This window comes from Bison bison, unplaced genomic scaffold (assembly GCF_000754665.1).
Source record: "Bison bison bison isolate TAMUID 2011002044 unplaced genomic scaffold, Bison_UMD1.0 scf7180017864312, whole genome shotgun sequence".
NCBI lineage: Eukaryota > Metazoa > Chordata > Mammalia > Artiodactyla > Bovidae > Bison > Bison bison.
Window position 1 is genome coordinate 504478 of NW_011494884.1, and position 16514 is coordinate 520991.

At 44.8% G+C, this 16514-nt stretch overlaps 1 protein-coding gene across 5 annotated transcripts in view; it reads right to left on the reverse strand.

The window, feature by feature from the left end:
- The window catches only part of STX2 (syntaxin 2), a 74782-nt gene that overhangs the window by 56632 nt on the left and 1636 nt on the right, over positions 1 to 16514 (reverse strand). For all 5 annotated transcript variants that reach the window (XM_010852436.1, XM_010852439.1, XM_010852435.1 and 2 more), the window contains exons 2-3: positions 6539 to 6613; positions 740 to 839 (exon numbers count right to left, since the gene is read on the reverse strand). In XM_010852436.1, the coding sequence (XP_010850738.1) occupies positions 740 to 839; positions 6539 to 6613 (175 nt within the window). The remainder of the gene's footprint in view (positions 1 to 739; positions 840 to 6538; positions 6614 to 16514) is intronic.

The window sequence follows — 16514 nt, forward strand, 5'->3', positions numbered from 1 at the left end:
GGTCATGTATGGATGTGAGAGTTGGACTGTGAAGACAGCTGAGCACCAAAGAATTGATGCTTTTGAACTGTGGTGTTGGAGAAGACTCTTGAGAGTCCCTTGGACTGCAAGGAGATCCAACCAGTCCATTCTAAAGATCAGTCCTGGGTGTTCATTAGAAGGACTGATGCTGAAGCTGAAACTCCAATACTATGGCCACCTCATGTGAAGAGCTGACTCATTGGAAAAGACCCTGATGCTGGGAGGGATTGGGGGCAGGAGGAGAAGGGGACAACAGAGGATGAGATGGCTGGATGGCATCAGTGACTCGATGGACATGAGTTTGGGTAAACTCAGGGAGTTGGTGATGGACAGGGAGGCCTGGCGTGCTGTGATTCATGCGGTTGCAAAGAGTCAGACATGACTGAGCGACTGAACTGAACTGAACACCCCATCAATCACTGATGTGGTCCCAGAGTCCTGCGAAGTCATGTCCGTGTATTCTCATGGCTGTCATGCATCAGTTGTCCTCACCCAGGCTGAAGAGCAGATCCCATGGAAGCTGTAAAAAAAAAACCACACCGAGGCCTTGGCTTGCCCAGACCAGACATGAGAATGCAGAGGGTGGACTGCCAGCCTCCAGCACTTTTTACAGGCTTCCAGCTTAAGCTCACAGTTCCCGGGCTGAGGCTGTGTTATGGACAGCAAGACAGGCAGATCAGACAGACAGACATACTTCTTTTTAAAACCAACGACTTACTTCCTTCTGGGTTTGGTGCAGAAAGAATGATGCTGTGGTTTTTCTTCACTTCTTCGACATACTGAGCTATTTTCGCTATACTGTTTCTGATCTCCTCGACCTAGGAGAGAGAGAAAAAGTCATCACCACTGTGGCAAATTCAGGTTTGCTTTTCATTACCTAAAGAGGGAAGGATAAAAGAGGGAAATAAGTGAATAAGTACCACATAAAGAAATAATAACCTTTCCCCACTCAACTTAAAAAAAATAAAGAGAAATGATTTATGTATGTATATGGCTGAGTCACTTTGCTGTCCACCTAAAACAAGCACAACATTGTTAATCATCTACACTCCTATATATATATATAGAATAAAATATTTTAAAAAGTAAAATATATAAAATTAAAAAGTTTCAAAATAAAGGGAAATAAGGCAGCATCAATCCCCAGGAAAACCTAGTTGGCTATAAGAAGTTTTATAATCACGACCCAGTATTAGCACAGACAGTGGCAGCTGTTATAGAAGCACCTGCTCTGAGCACCAGTTCTCTGTGCAGTCAAGAAGGGAACTCACTCGGTAGGCCAGGCCAGCGATAACATTCTCATGTGGGGAGGCATGGACAGCTGGTAAGACCCAGCCTTCTTAGTCATTATTTTTTGCCTCTGATTATCTGAAGTATTCAACACTTGCTTCAAAATGTAATGTACTCATTAGAAAGATTTGTCCAGATGGATTCTTAACAAGGGTGGCAGCATGAATACTGTTCCCCCAAAATGTCCAGGCCCTAACCCCTGTGACCTCTGATGGTTACCTTATATGGCAAAAGAAAGTGCAGATGTGACCTAAACAAAGGATCCTGAGATGGGGAGACGGACAATCCTGGATCCTCCAGGTGGACCCCCAACATCATCTCAAGTGTACTTGTAAGGGAGAACAGAGGACGATGTGGCTACAGAAGAAGGCCACGCGACCCAGTGAAGCAAGATGCTGTGCTGCTGGCCTGGAAGAAGGTGGGGTGGCCGAGGGGAGAGGACGGGGACACAGCTCGGGAGCAGGAGAGGCAGGGTCTCCAGGGAGCCTCCCAGGAGCGCATGCGATCCTGCTGACACCACGGTTCATCCCAGTGGAACCAGGGTGGACTTCTTGCCTTCAGAAATAAAGAGGATAAATCTGAGCTGTTTCAAGTCACAGAATGTGTGTAGCCCCAGGAAACTAAGCACAATTTCTATACTTAAAACCTCAGGGAGACTTCCCTGGCAGTCCAGTGGTTAAGACTCCCCCTTCCAATGAAGAAGTGTTTCGATCCCTGGTCAGGGAGCTGCCTCATGGCCAAAAAACCAAAACATAAAACAGAAATGATATTGTAACAAATTCAATAAAGACTTAAAAAATGGTCATATAAAATATATATACATATATATATATATATCTTAAAAAAAAAAATTAGGAAAATCCTGCTGCTGCTGCTGCTAAGTCGCTTCAGTCGTGTCCGACTCTGTGCGACCCCATAGACGGCAGCCCACCAGGCTCCCCCGTCCCTGGGATTCTCCAGGCAAGAACACTGGAGTGGGTTGCCATGTCCTTCTCCAATGCACGGAAGTGAAAACTGAAAGTGAAATCGCTCAGTTGTGCCCAACTCTTAGCGACCCCATGGACTGCAACCCACCAGGCTCCTCTGTCCATGGAATTTTCCAGGCAAGAGTACTGGAGTGGGCTGCCATTGCCTTCCAAGGAAAATCCTAAAGCCCAGCAAAAGGAGGCTTGTTAGGTTACATTATGGAACTATAACAAAAGGCATAAAAAGATACTCAGGATATATTACATATATTACCCAGTTAAAATCACAGGGGGAAAAAATACCTATGAGTTGCAGAATACTGTATATACGTGTTAACAATGATGAAAAAAGCCAAAACAAACAGATTAATGGGCAGATGTTAACATTTACAGGAAGAAACACTGGGATGTCTCAAAAAGAAACTTAAAAAAGGACCCCTCTCGAGGTGAGAGGTGAGAAGACAAGCAGATGAAGATGGGGGTAGGGTGACGCCTCTCCTAGGAGTGCGTCCTCTCTCATCATCCTGATTTCTGAGCAATGGGGATGTACCTCTCTGTGGAGAGGTGAGATGTCTGCTTTGGCTCAGGTAGGCTGCAGCTCCTTCTGATCTAAGTACCACAGCGGAGATACACCTTTGCTGCTGCTGCTGCTGCTAAGTCGCTTCAGTCGTGTCCGACTCTGTGAGACCCCAGAGACGGCAGCCCACCAGGCTTCCCATCCCTGGGATTCTCCAGGCAAGAATACTGGAGTGGGTTGCCATTTCCTTCTCCAATGCATGAAAAAGAAAAGTGAAAGGGAATTCGCTCAGTTGTGTCTGACTCTAGCGACCCCATGGACTGCAGCCTACCAGGCTCCTCCGTCCATGGGATTTTCTAGGCAAAAGCACTGGAGTGGGGTGCCATTGCCTTCTCTGATACATCTTTAACATGTATGAATTCTCTTACTACAGTCATCACAAACCCATGACATGCTGTGGTGGACGTCCACATCTTAATCCTCTGCACGTGACCTTACAGGGCAAAAGGCGCTTGGCAGGTGTGGTTAGTTAAGGGTCGAGAAGGGCGATTATCCTGGATTATCTGAATATCCAAAGTAACCAAAAGAGTCCTTAAAAAACAGAAGCAATGGGATCAAATTTAGAAACAAGCAGAGATGTGCTTTAGATGGAGGAACGGGCCACGAGCCAAGAATGAAGGAGATTCCAGAAGCTGGAACAGCAAGAACTCAGATATTCCCTCGAGCCTATAGGAGGACGTGACCCTGCAAGCACCCTGACGTGTGCTCCAGCTCGTTCCAGACTTCTGACCTCTGGAACTGTGAGACGATAAATGCATGCTCTGTTAAAACTACTGTATTCGTGGCCATTTGTTACTGCAGCAGCAGGACACTAAAAATACATGTTAACATAAATAATGTATTTTTATGGAAAAAAGTAGTATTTTCCCCCAAAATCAGTGACAGTAAGAGCAGTGATTTACATTTCTCTGCAAATCTAGCTTCTAGCTTAACGGAAGGCACCTTGATTCTGATGCCTGTTTCTGTGTTCAGTCTGTTGTGATGTCGCCTCTGAAAACTGCCCCCACCCCCATGGTCATTCATGACAGAGGGAGAGGAAACAGGTGAACATCTTCGTATTGTAATGAAAATTGTTTCAGCTACACAAACTCCTTCGAAGGGTCTCAGGGATCCCAGGGACACTGGGTCCAAGCCTCACAGCACATTTTGAAAAGTAGCATATTAGAGGACAGTCTGACACAGAATTCTGCTTTCATAGAGCAGTGAAGGGCTATTTCATTAGTCCTGAGTGTTATTTCCATCTATACATGATTTCTACAGAACTTCACATACTTTTAATTTTATTAATTAGGTAAAAACCACACACAAAATTACAACAGAACCTTTTTAAATTTTTGTTACTTTATCACACAAGCTTAAGCACAAATGATTTTGTGGGTTTAGTGCACAGATTTACATTTCAGTTAGCCATCTTTAAAGCACCATTTCTGAAGTAAAGTCAGTGAGACACATCTGTCACAAAGTAGAAAAGATACTCCTTTGCCTCTTGGAAAGTTCTACACACACCAACATTATCTGTGCAGCAGAAGCACCAGTGTGGCCCAAAAAGAAAAGGAAACTGCTGAGCCACCAACTCGGTACCAGGAGGGAAGTGCCATTCTCACGGTGGCGCCAGGCCCGTTTACGCCTATGAATTACACCACAGGGGCTCTCTCGGACAGCCACAAGCTACTTTCACAAAAAGGGGATCTCCTGGCCGCCTATTACAACATTATTTTAGTTTCAACCAACACTGGTCATGTGCAAAATTCCTATCTTTTGCAATATTCTATGTGATGCTTAAGACCTAAATGTCATTTTCTAAAGAAAGAGCTTGTATTAACAAACATCATTTGCTTCTCTATTTGTTTCAGAAGTCATTTCAGGATGTCCCTGGCGGTCCAGTGGTTACGACCTCAGGCTTCCACTGCAGCGACACAGGTTCAGTCCCTAGCTGGGGACTAAGATCCCACACGCAGCACGGCACAGCCAAAAAAAAAGTCATTTCACAGAAGTCAACTGCAAAATAAGTCAACTATTTAACAAATGAAACTGGAACTTAAGTTAGAATCAATGGCTCTCAAACCTCCCTCACACCACTCACCCGTTTTTGTATGCGTCTCTAACACCTGCAGCCAAAATGGATTAGTGCTGTTACTACAGCTCAATGACACAGCGATTATAATTCTTCTATGAAATACATCATTTACCGCTAAAATATTCTTAAAATAAAAAATATGAAAAAAAAAATATGGGTTTTTCTGGAGAACTGATATGGAAGGACTAAGCATCTAGGTAAAAGGGGTAAAATCAGAGAAATAATGATTTTACAAAGTGGGCAGGTAAACTAATCAGGATGAAAAGCATCTTGTTTGCAAAGTGAAATCCAGAAATCCAGTAACTTAACTCCAGTAAAGTAAGCCCTATAGATAATGATTTAATTTCATGTTTTTTTCAATTAGAAAAGACTAGGAACTAACATAAATATATTTGAAACCCAATGAACTACGTATTCAATAAATTCTGGCTAGAAAGTTGGTAACTTGTAATACATTTTTAATTAACATATTACATATTTTCAAATGCATGTATTGATCCATGTATCTTCCAGTTTACACTGCCAACAGATTTAAGAATCAACTCAAACTCAGACTAGATTCAGCATAATCAAAACAAGTCCTTGCAAATGAAGTTTTCATTGTTAAAAAGTTATACTGACCATGTTTCTTTTCTTAATGCTTAACAAAGTCAAAATATCTGTTCTCAGACTCAATTTCAAATATTTGAAATTATGCAAAATTTGATCAACTATGACTCAGGGTTAAGAATTTAAACATGCTGTCATGTTTAAATTCTAGGAAAAAACCCTGGGGAGTTTCGAGGGAGCAGGAAAGGCCTTAGGGGGAAGTCTGGGAGACAGGTTCGAGGGAAGACCCAAGGGCACAGGTCCAGAGGCTTCGCCCCTGTACAGACAGTCCAGAGAAAGGCCAGGCTAACCAAGGCAGAGCAGAGTTGCCACAATCATATCTTTGCTCAAGGATAAGATCTCTCAGGAGTGAGCAAAGTCCCATATGACCTAGAGACTCATGCTTTGATATTTGGGAAACTTCTCAGGAGAAGAATTTAAAATTTAATCACAGATTTTAGAAAATGCACCATATGAGCGAGCCCTTTGATACACGGGACTCACTGGCACTCGACAGAAGAGCGGGAGAAGCCTCGCCGTGTGTACTGTGCACGCCTGACTGCCAGCTGAGGGACATCACTGCCACCAGGCCCTCCACTGCAAGGACCCAGGCTCCCTTCGTCTGGAGGACCCCACTGGCCATGGGTGCGGCAGGGCCTCCCTGAGGGACCCTGTGCTTGGAGGAGGTCCCTTCTCCCAGCACGAGCCCGTGGGCAGCAGGCCCACCTTGCTGGCCACCCCCAGCCCGTGGGCTTCAGTCTCCTCAGAGGCCCTCGGCCCCCCCATCACCGTTCTCACCCACCCTCCCCCCGCCCCAAGTCAGTCACCAGGAAGAAGGGTTCAACAGCAACAAATGTGCTAAAAGCACTAAAAAGTCTACAGCACTTTTTGTCATTCAAACGTCAATTTTTTAAAATATTTAGTTTGGGTATTATTTCAAATACGACAAATGCACAGTTACATTAATTTAATTATGTTTAAAGAAAAATGACAGACTGGCTTTCACAAAACGACTCTTACCTGATGGAAGAAATCATCCATAAAATGGTCCTTTTCAACAACAACAGTTGTGTCCCCATCATCATTTTTCCTACACTGAAATGGAAAAATATGAAATGTAAAATTCTGGTTTTAAAAGTTTTCACAGAGGCACCAACAGTGAACTGAAAGACAAGAGCAGCTGGGTACCTACACGATCTCAGCTCACTAACAGCACCAAAGTGTAAGAAGCCTGCCACCCACCAAGGCCATGACATCCACCAGGCCACACACAGTCAGGGCAGGCGCACACAGCCAATCAGCCAGGAGAAGGAGCCACGTCAGGGGGAATCAACAGCTAGATCTTCGAGAACTGAGCGGCAGAGGATCAATCATTCATTCTCACTGAGTACGTCCATGTGACACAGGGCAGGTTTATCTTCCACAAGTGAATCTGCTTACATTGCACACTGTCTATAAAGATTAAAAATACTGACACCACTAGTCAATTTTTCTAGTTGTTGTTTAGTCGCTCAGTCGTGTCCGACCCTTTGCAGCCCCATGGACTGCAGCACGCCAGGCTTCTCTGTCCCTACCATCTCCCAGAATTTGCCCAAGTTCAGGTCCACAGAATCGGTGACGTCTTCCAACCATCTCATCCTCTGTAACTTTCTTTTCCAGACTTTTGGGCCCAACTTTTCTAGATTAGGTAATAATTTTCAAAGAACTTTCACATGTTAGCTGGTGTTTATCATTTTTCCCTAAGTAAGTAATTCCCAGTTATGGCCACACTCGTATAATCAATAAACATTTTACTAAAGACAGACTCTAAAGAAGACCTGAGTGAACTGTGGAACTGGAAGAGACTCTTGAGAGTCCCTTGGACAGCAAGGAGATCAAACCAGTCAATTCTAAAGGAAATCAACCCAGAATATTCTTTGGAAGGACTGATGCTGAAGCTGAAGTTCCAATACTTTGGCCACCCGATATGAAGAGCCAGCTCATTGGAAAAGACCCTGATGCTAGGAAAGATTGAGGGCAGAAGGAGAAGGGGACAACAGAGGATAAGATGGTTGGATAGCATCACCAACTCAAAGGAGTTTGAGCAAACTCTGGGAGACGGTGAAGGACAGAGAAACCTGGCGTGCTGTAGTCCAGGGGATTACAGAGTTGGACACAACTTGACAAATGAACAACAAAGGAACACTGAGGAAGAAAGCAACCCACCACTGGGAAAGGCCAGGATGACACTGTACTTTACAAATCAGGTGCCTCAGTTTAAAATAACATTGAAGAGATGTTCTAGGCCAGGGGTTCTCACACTTGAGGGACATCAGGACCGCCTGGGATGGCTGGGTCTCCGGCTGGGTGGGGCCAGAGTGGGGCATTCCATGACTTGAGACTACCCTAGGACATCCAGAACCTCATCACACTGTAACCCTAACCCACCCCTCAAGGGAGGCAAAAGAATGAAACAGTGAAAAGTCTTTGCAGGAAGTCCCCTACACACGAACCTTCAAGTTGCAAGCTTTCAAAGACATGAACGTGCACTCCCACGTCCAATCACGTAAGTTCGCATGTCTGGTGCACACTGTCACGTGTGCATCCTCTACAGGCAGTTGTGCTTTTGTACACTTTACTGTATAGTAATGCAGTTTTATTTCAAGCCCAGGATGTCTGGAAGCAAATGCAAAAGCAGTGACGATGTAGTTGGTAACTGGTATGATGAGAAAAAAAGAACTACCACCCAGACGTCACTGGACTGTTTTTCTGAGAGGGAAGATAGAATTGAAGCCAGCAAGGAACCAGTGTCATCAGCATCAGGCGTGAGTGAAATTGCAGCTTGCCCTCCGTCTCCTATTGTTGACGATCCTTCAGCTCTGCCATCTCCCACCTCCACTCCCCACTCCAGTCAGTAACTCTTCTTGCCAGCCCTGTTCGCCAGCTGTCGTACTATACTACTATACTTCTCAAGGTACTCTAAGATTTTAAATGTTTAATTTTCTATGTTTGTTTTTTATGTATTATTTGTGTGCAGGGCTTCCCTTGTGGCTCAGTTGATAAAGAATCTGCTTGCAATGAGGGAGACCTGGGTTCGATCCCTGGGTTGGGAAGATCCCCTGGAGAAGGGAATGGCTAGCCACTCCAGTATTCTGGCCTGCAGAATTCCATGGACTGCATAGTCCATGGGGTCACCAAGAGTCGGACCCGACTAAGTGGCTTTCACTTCACTTCATTTCACTTCACTTCACACTACAGTACTATATAGCTGACTGTGTTAGTTGGGTACCTAAGCTAACTTTGTTGGACTTACAAACAAACCAGACTTCTGAACATGCCCTCAGAACGGAACTCGTTTGTATGTAGGGAACTTACTATAGTGGGAAGAAAGCCACCTCTGTCTACAGCTACAGGGGAGAGGAGACAATGTCAGACCCCAGGACCTGGCATCCGAGTCACACAATATTTATCAAGGACATGTGCCACAGGATCTACCAGTGAGAGCTATGGATTCGAGAGGAGAAAGGAAAGATGCCTGGCAGCATACAGAGGAGGGAACTGTTTGGAACCATCTCCCTGCGGGCGCGCTGGGCAGCCAGTTCAGCTCTAACTGCGAAAGCTGAGGCAGCCACAGATTTCAGGAATTCTGGACCCTCAGGAAAATCAGAGTCATTGAGCACTAAAAGTTTTAAGTGTAGCTTTACTGATCTGCAACCAGGAATGATGTGGAAACAAAATTCCACTAAATTTAGTTACGAAAGATCTGCCAAATGTAATAAATGTGGTAAGAAAACACGATGCAGCCTCCCTCTGCAGCTTCCAGGGCCCACGCTGAGGCAAATCGATCTGGCCTAAACTTCAACAGGAATCTCTCACCACCCCATGGAAGGCTTCCGCACCTCCCTTGCCCTGGGGCCACTTCTGGGTGCAGATAAGACAATCTACGAGGGCTAAGGAAGAAATGTGCTTCTCCAAGATAGAGAGGCATGAGCTCCCTCAGACAAGGGGTTTTTATGAGAGCCATAAAGAGTATTTTATCACCAGGTGACACACACACTGGACAGCCGTGGGGCGGTCTCGAGGGAAAAGCAAACCCACCTCCACAGGGTTCTGGGAAAAGCTCACTGAGCTGCAGGCGGGGGTCAGCGGGCGCCTCTCAGGGCTGTAGGCTAAGCTCTCTGCACACCATTGCTTCTGTTTACACCGACTCCCCAGGGCATCCGCCTGGAATGGTTTCCCCAGCAGGGCCCTTACTTTGAGCCACCACCCTGCTCTCACGTGACTCCGGTCACAGAGGAAGATGCCCGCAATTAGGCAGCGCTGCTACTGAGAATGTTTCATTTGTGCTCTGCTAACAGGGCAGGTATTATGGGTTGAACTGTCCCCCTAAAAATAAATGTTGCAAACCCCCAGGACCCGTACTTGGAGAAAGGGTCTAGGAAGACGTAATTAGTTAAGATGAGGTCATGCTGGAGCAGGATGGGCCCTTAACCCCACATGACTCTGTCCTTATAAGAGACAGAGACACAGGGGAGGCGGCCACGTGGCGAGCAAGGCAGAGAGGGTAGTGAAGGGTCTGTGAGCCAAAGAGCCAAGGACTGCCGCCACTCCTGGAGACATGAGCAGCAGGGCAGGACTCCCCCCAGGTTTGGGGGAGCGTGGCCCTGCGACATCCTGACTTCAGGCTTTGGCCTCCGGGGCCAGACGTGACAGCATGTCTGTGACCCCATCTGTGGTCTTCTGTCACGAGAGCCCAAGGACACACAAAGGACCGAAGCGTGCCGACCCCGATCCTTTCTTTAACCAACCGTGCTAACTAACCAAGACACCGCTCTGGACCCAAGCAGACAGTCTCAACTAGAGAGAAGAATACTGTCTTGGGAGTCGCACATCTGGCTTCTAACCTGCTTACCAGCTGGGCACTACCAACTTCTCCTAGTCTGTCTCCTGGTCTCTAAAGTGAAGATGACATCCGTTTTCTTCTCCAAAGGTGGGGCTGCAGGAAAACTGCCCACTTGGGGCTTCATAAGGCACGTGATTTTCACAGGGTGTCCACACACCAATAAAGGCTTTTAAAATCATTTCAGGTCCATGTTCTTAATTCCCAGCAAAAGAGCACTTAAAGGCAGATCAGCAATCAGCTAACTGCAATAAAAGTGATGTTCAGGCAAACCCGCCAACGGCGTAGAGCTCTTCTCCAGGCTCCCGCATTATTTGAAGTGAAAGAGGGCTGCTAATGGGCACGACTGAGCGACTGACCTGAACTGAACAGGCATCGCGGGCCAGGGCACTGGGGCAGCAGGAGGACTTGATGTTGTGTTGGTCCTCCAGCACCACCTGAAGCCTTGGGAAGATCCCCTGGAGAAGGGAATGGCTACCCACTCCAGTAGCCACTGGAGGGGGGCAAGCACCCCCGTTTCACACACAGAACACCCCAGGACAGCTGAGCACCATGCTCACAGCCTCAAGCCTCTCTGGGAACCAGGAGGGTTCAACTTCACAAACCCACAACTGTGCTGACTCACCAATGGCAGGAGCACCAGGAAACTTAAAATGCCTTCCACACCTGCTCCCCCAACTCTGCGAGAAGCAGCTAAGGCAGGAGGGGTGAGGGGCTTCCCTGGACATTCAGAGCTGAGACCACCTTGTCCATCTGACTCCAGAGGCCCTCGCTCTTGACCACACACCACGGACCTCCTCCTGGAGGAGGGGATTTCACATGGGTCCTCCAAGCACAGCCTGGCTCCCAGGCTCCCTTCTGAGCTCCCGGGGCAGCTTTCTTGGCCTTCACAATCATGTTGTCTTTGAATGACCCTACATGTCACTGTACCCCCATGGCTGACTTCTTTTCACAGATGCGGGAAGGGGACATTCCAGGGGCCAGGGACACTGGAGTGAACTAAATTAAGTCCCCATGAATTCACTAAATAAGAATGGGGGAAGGGTAGAGAATGAACTTGAACGTGGCTGAGCAGGGCTGGGATTCCCTTGTGGCCCAGAGGATGAGTGATGACAACCCATCTGCCCCCACTGTGGCTTTCCTGGGGCAGAGGGCACCCATCTCACCCCTCTGACAGCTACCCGAGGTTCTCAGAGGCCTCAGTGTCTGTCTGTCTTTTTGTTGTGGAAAATGACAAAACATGTACAGAAGTAGAAGGAATAATATAGGGAGCCCTCGATGAATCCAGTGGTCAGTTCACAGACTGTCTCACTGCACCTGCACGCTCTCTGCCCCCAGCCCGGCAGCACAACTCCATCTCGTGGCAAAGCCCACACACAGGCTGCCTGCCACGCGTGACACAGCCGAGAACCTAAGCTCCCTACTCCACCTGCTCCGGGACAGAAACTTAGTTATTTCTGGCTCAGGGGAGACGCTGTCCAACATGACACTCTCCCTAAGGGAAGTCAGTCCTTTTACCATTACATTATACATGGACCACTCTCCTTGCAGGAGGCAGTGAATAAACAACCAACCACCAAAAAACTCAACTCTTCCTGGATGCTGAGACCCACATGTCACCACGCGTGATCTCTATTCACAGTCATTCACTCGCTGGTAAATCGTTCATTTCTCTACCTGCAGACCAAGAGGGAGCCAATGACTGGAATCTGTTTCCTCTACTGTCTTTTTTCCTTCCTTTTTTTTTTTTTTTTTGGCTACTGGTTTTACTATTATGTTTCAGTGCCTTAGAGAAAAATCAGCAAAACAATGATACTGTGTGCAATTTTAACACAATTTTTGCAGATTAGAGATTATTAAAATTATTTCTATTCATTAGGGCATGGTATTCTTATGTCATAAACAGATAAAAACATATAAAATCAGTTGTGAAGATATTTTTTCTTTTTTAACTTTTTATGTTGGAATAAAGCCTATTTCCTACTTATATTTCTTAGGTCCATCTAGAATTCTCAAAACTATTAGACATGAGAAAATAGACCCAGTAATACTATCTTAGCTTTTCCATTCACTAAAAAAACAAAGAATAACTACCTAACAATGCTATTTAAGCTACACAATCGCCCCCCACGTCCACGAAGCCCATGTTCCATCTTTCCAGCTGAGATGGTGTAACCTCTGTACAACAGCTGTTGTTTATAACAGTGCACTTATCGTAAATAACAAAATGATTGGTGGCATTCACTAAGAGCAGTGGGAATAGCCTCCAACTTGATTTCCAAAGTGTCAAAGGGCAAGATAAGCACCCAAATATCAACATTCCATTTCTGTTAAATTTTAAAAGAATTCTCCTTAAAAGGAGCATTATATTAAAATACAATTCTCTCTGTGAAAAGTATTGTGAGGAAGAGACAGTAAGGAGCTTCCCTGTTTAGAAACTATGTAACAAAGATGAATTATCTGTCACTGGAATGCTCTCTGTTGAGATCATTGAGAAGCTGAATTATTGCAAACTAAAAGAATCCAAAGTTGGATAAGATACTGAATTTTTCTCCATGTTATTCTCCATATACATGTACACTAGGGCCTTCCATGCAAATGCTAATTGTGGGGAAACAATTATCTTGAAATATGCCCAATGCTGGCAATAGTTTTATTGCTAGAATATGGTGATTTTTCAAAATTGCATTACTTCAGTTAAAAAAAAAAAAGAATACTTGTAATTAAAAATAGGTAAAAGCTGACCGCTGGCCAGTTGGTAATCATGTTGCCAGATATAAGTATCATTTCTTTCCCATATTTTTATATAATCAGTTATAGTTTTATGCCCTAGGTAGAATATTACTGTTTCATGCTTTACATTTTCACTTCATGTTTATCTCCATTATTATTATATAAATACTACAGGTCCTTACACTTTACATAAATAACACTGTACTGCATAAATGCTTCTGGTTTTTTCCTCTCAAAGGTATGTTTAGATTTTTCCTCATCTCTCATTTTCACTCACCACTATCAAACTCATCATCCTTCTGTTCTTAAGAGCAGAGCCTTGGCTGGCCGTGCCCCCTGCCCAGCTTATACCCAGCTGGCTCCTTCTTCTCATCACATCTCAGCTCAGAGACCTCCCTGACCAAGACCCCTGATCACCCAGCCCAAAGCAGCCAACCCATACCCACTCACTGTTTTATATGCTCCCCAGCAGTTACTGCTCACTGACTTAACTGTTCCTTGTCCTCTCCTGCCAGGACACATTTCAGGGGAGCAAGGACTTCAAGGGTCTTGCTGCAACTTACGCCTGAAACAGTGCCTGGCACGTAGCAGCCACTCAGTTGAGACCAGCTAAAGGAATGAACGAAGGGCACAGAGATGAGATGGAGGTGGGGGTGGAGAGGAGAGAAAGCACATACAGAAGGACAGGGAAACCAGGAAACAAAGACGCAGACACACACAGCACGAAGCGGCACAGTGGGCAGGACTGGAGACAGAGGCAGTCTTGGTTGCTCGCTAGCCCCTGGTTCCATCCCCTCATGAGGTCTGACAGCACATCGCGCTGTTGAGTCTGAAGCCCCATTCTACCATTGCATCAGTCTCCCTTTTCTGTTTTAGCGAAGGGGTTTCTGTCCCTTGCAACCCAAAGAGCCTGAAGACAACAGAGTCCATTGTCATCTGCATTTTCCTAACTAACCATGGGCGTGCTCAGAAGCAAACGCACTCAAACCATACCCAGCAGGTGCTCCATGCAGAGTCCTGAGCCCTCAGAGCAAACCTGACAGCACCCATCTGCCCTGGAAGGGCGCAGAGTCTGCGGGAGGGCGCAGAAAACAGGACCACGTGTGTGTTCGGATGGGCAGAGATGGGAGATCGCTGGGGACACAAGAGGGAAGACTTCCTGGTAGCAGTGCTTGCACTGAGGCCAAAAGAAAACGTGGGGCCAGAAAAGGGGAGGGGGCAAGAGACATACAAAGTGAGTAGCTCACGAGGACCCAGAGAGGAGGGCACGTGGGAACAGCGGACTGGGCCAGGGGACCTGCCAGAGTGAGGTACTGGTTCTCTCTTGGGTTCTCCATTCCTCATATTCAGAATGAACAGACTTGAAATTAAAAACAAGTAATTAACCTGTGGAAATGTAGAGACTTTGCTTTTTTATTTTGTATACAAACAGTATTTATTGTGGTTCCCAGAGAAATATCAAGGGCTTCCCAGGAGGCGCAGTGGTCAAGAATCTGCCTGCCAATGCGGATCGACACAGGTTCGATCCCTGGGGTTGGGAAGATTCCCTGGAGGAGGAAATGCAATCCATCTTGCCTATACACAGAGAAACTATAGATCTGGGTTGCAAAGATCCCAATTGTCTGTAGAATGACACAGGAATCAGTAAATCATGAAATCCTCAACATATTCAAATATTACAGACAATTCATATATTAAAGTACACATGTATTATGAAATTCTCAGTATTTTAAATTTCAGTGACATACTTAGAAAAAAATGTTTTTACTTTCTAAGTTGGAACCTGAATCTTTACCACGTAACAATCTGCACTCTGTGTCCCCATCTGAGCTGCCAAAATAGAACCTTAAAAATATGCGGGCAGCTTCTCTTGCCCTTTAAAAAATTTTACGTGCAATTCATCACCATGAACCCAAGTATTAAAAATAGTAATTTTCTCAATAAACAAAGTCCTACTGTGTAGACAGGGAACTATATTCAATACCCTGTGAAAACCCTAATAGAAAAGATTATGAAAAAATATATATATATAACTGAATCACTTTGTCCAGCAGAAACAGAACATTGTAAATCAACTACATTTCAATATAATTTTCCTTAAAAAATATAATCTTCTCCTATGTCTACTAATGAATACCATCTAAGTATGTGTGTTTATGTCTATTACTCTGCAAATTCCCACAGCTGAAATTTGCAATTTTTCTGTTTTTAACTATCATAAATACAGTCTTTTGCACTGACAAACTTTTTTTAAAAGGTAATCAAAATATATTTGGGGTCATTATCTCGAAGGACAGCAATCCCACTTGGACTTACTTCCTCAGCCTACTTCCTTCTGCTTCTGCACACTTCCTTACCCGGCTGTGCACATCCACAGCACACACCCAGTTCATTTCTGTGCCCTCTGCACTTAGCACGTAACCTCACAGAGATCCAGTGCTCAGAATCTACTGAATGAATGGTCCTTTTATTTTTTTAAAAACCAGAAACATCCTTCTGGATTTAGAGTTTAGGAAATCTTGGGCAAGTCACTCAAACTTTCTACACCCAAATGAACTAACTGGCTGCTCAAAAAGAGAATTCTTGCTTAGAAGCAGTTAAATCTGTATTTGACAAACTGTATTGGACAAACTAACTTTTAAGTCCTTTCCGAGTAGTTATCGGTGGGAATCTTTTTCTCAGGAGGAATCACTAACAGCTAATAAAGGAAACTTCTAGAAGGCATCAAGAACATTTTGTTAATGTGGACAACACAGGCGTTTTAACTAGTAAAATTAAATATTCACGTTTGCCTAGGAAAAAACACCAGCCACTTAGAAACATGGTTGTGAAAGGTCATTTTACTACTCCAAGAGCTACCTGGAAAAGACACATTTCCTGAAAAAAAAAAAAATTAGCTTTGATAGCTGATAATTTTCAGATGAGTTTTCAAATATTAAAAGTTAAACTTTAAGTATGTCAGATTCAATTTTGAGTTAATATGCCAGGGAGAAGGTTGCTTTTTATAACTGCTTGAAAACATTTTAAAAACTAGTACATATTAATAGCACTTGTAATTACAAAGCATTTTTCTCTCTCCCACCCTCTCCCAGAGTGTCACACGCAGGAGATAATTCTATGATTCAGCGCTTCTTCCATAAGAGTACACAAAAAAAATCTTATTATCCTCATTATATATACAGGAAAACTGAGGTTTTGAGAGGTTCAGAAATTTTCTGCCCAAGATTCAACAACTCCAGACACAGAAACAGCTGCTCAATCTTCATCTATAGCAACATGGTACTGGATCAGAAAAGATCACTTCTTCCTCTAGAATTCTAGATTAAAACATGTTCTTACCCACACTGTTGCCATAAGAGCTGAAATACACATACACTTAAGAGT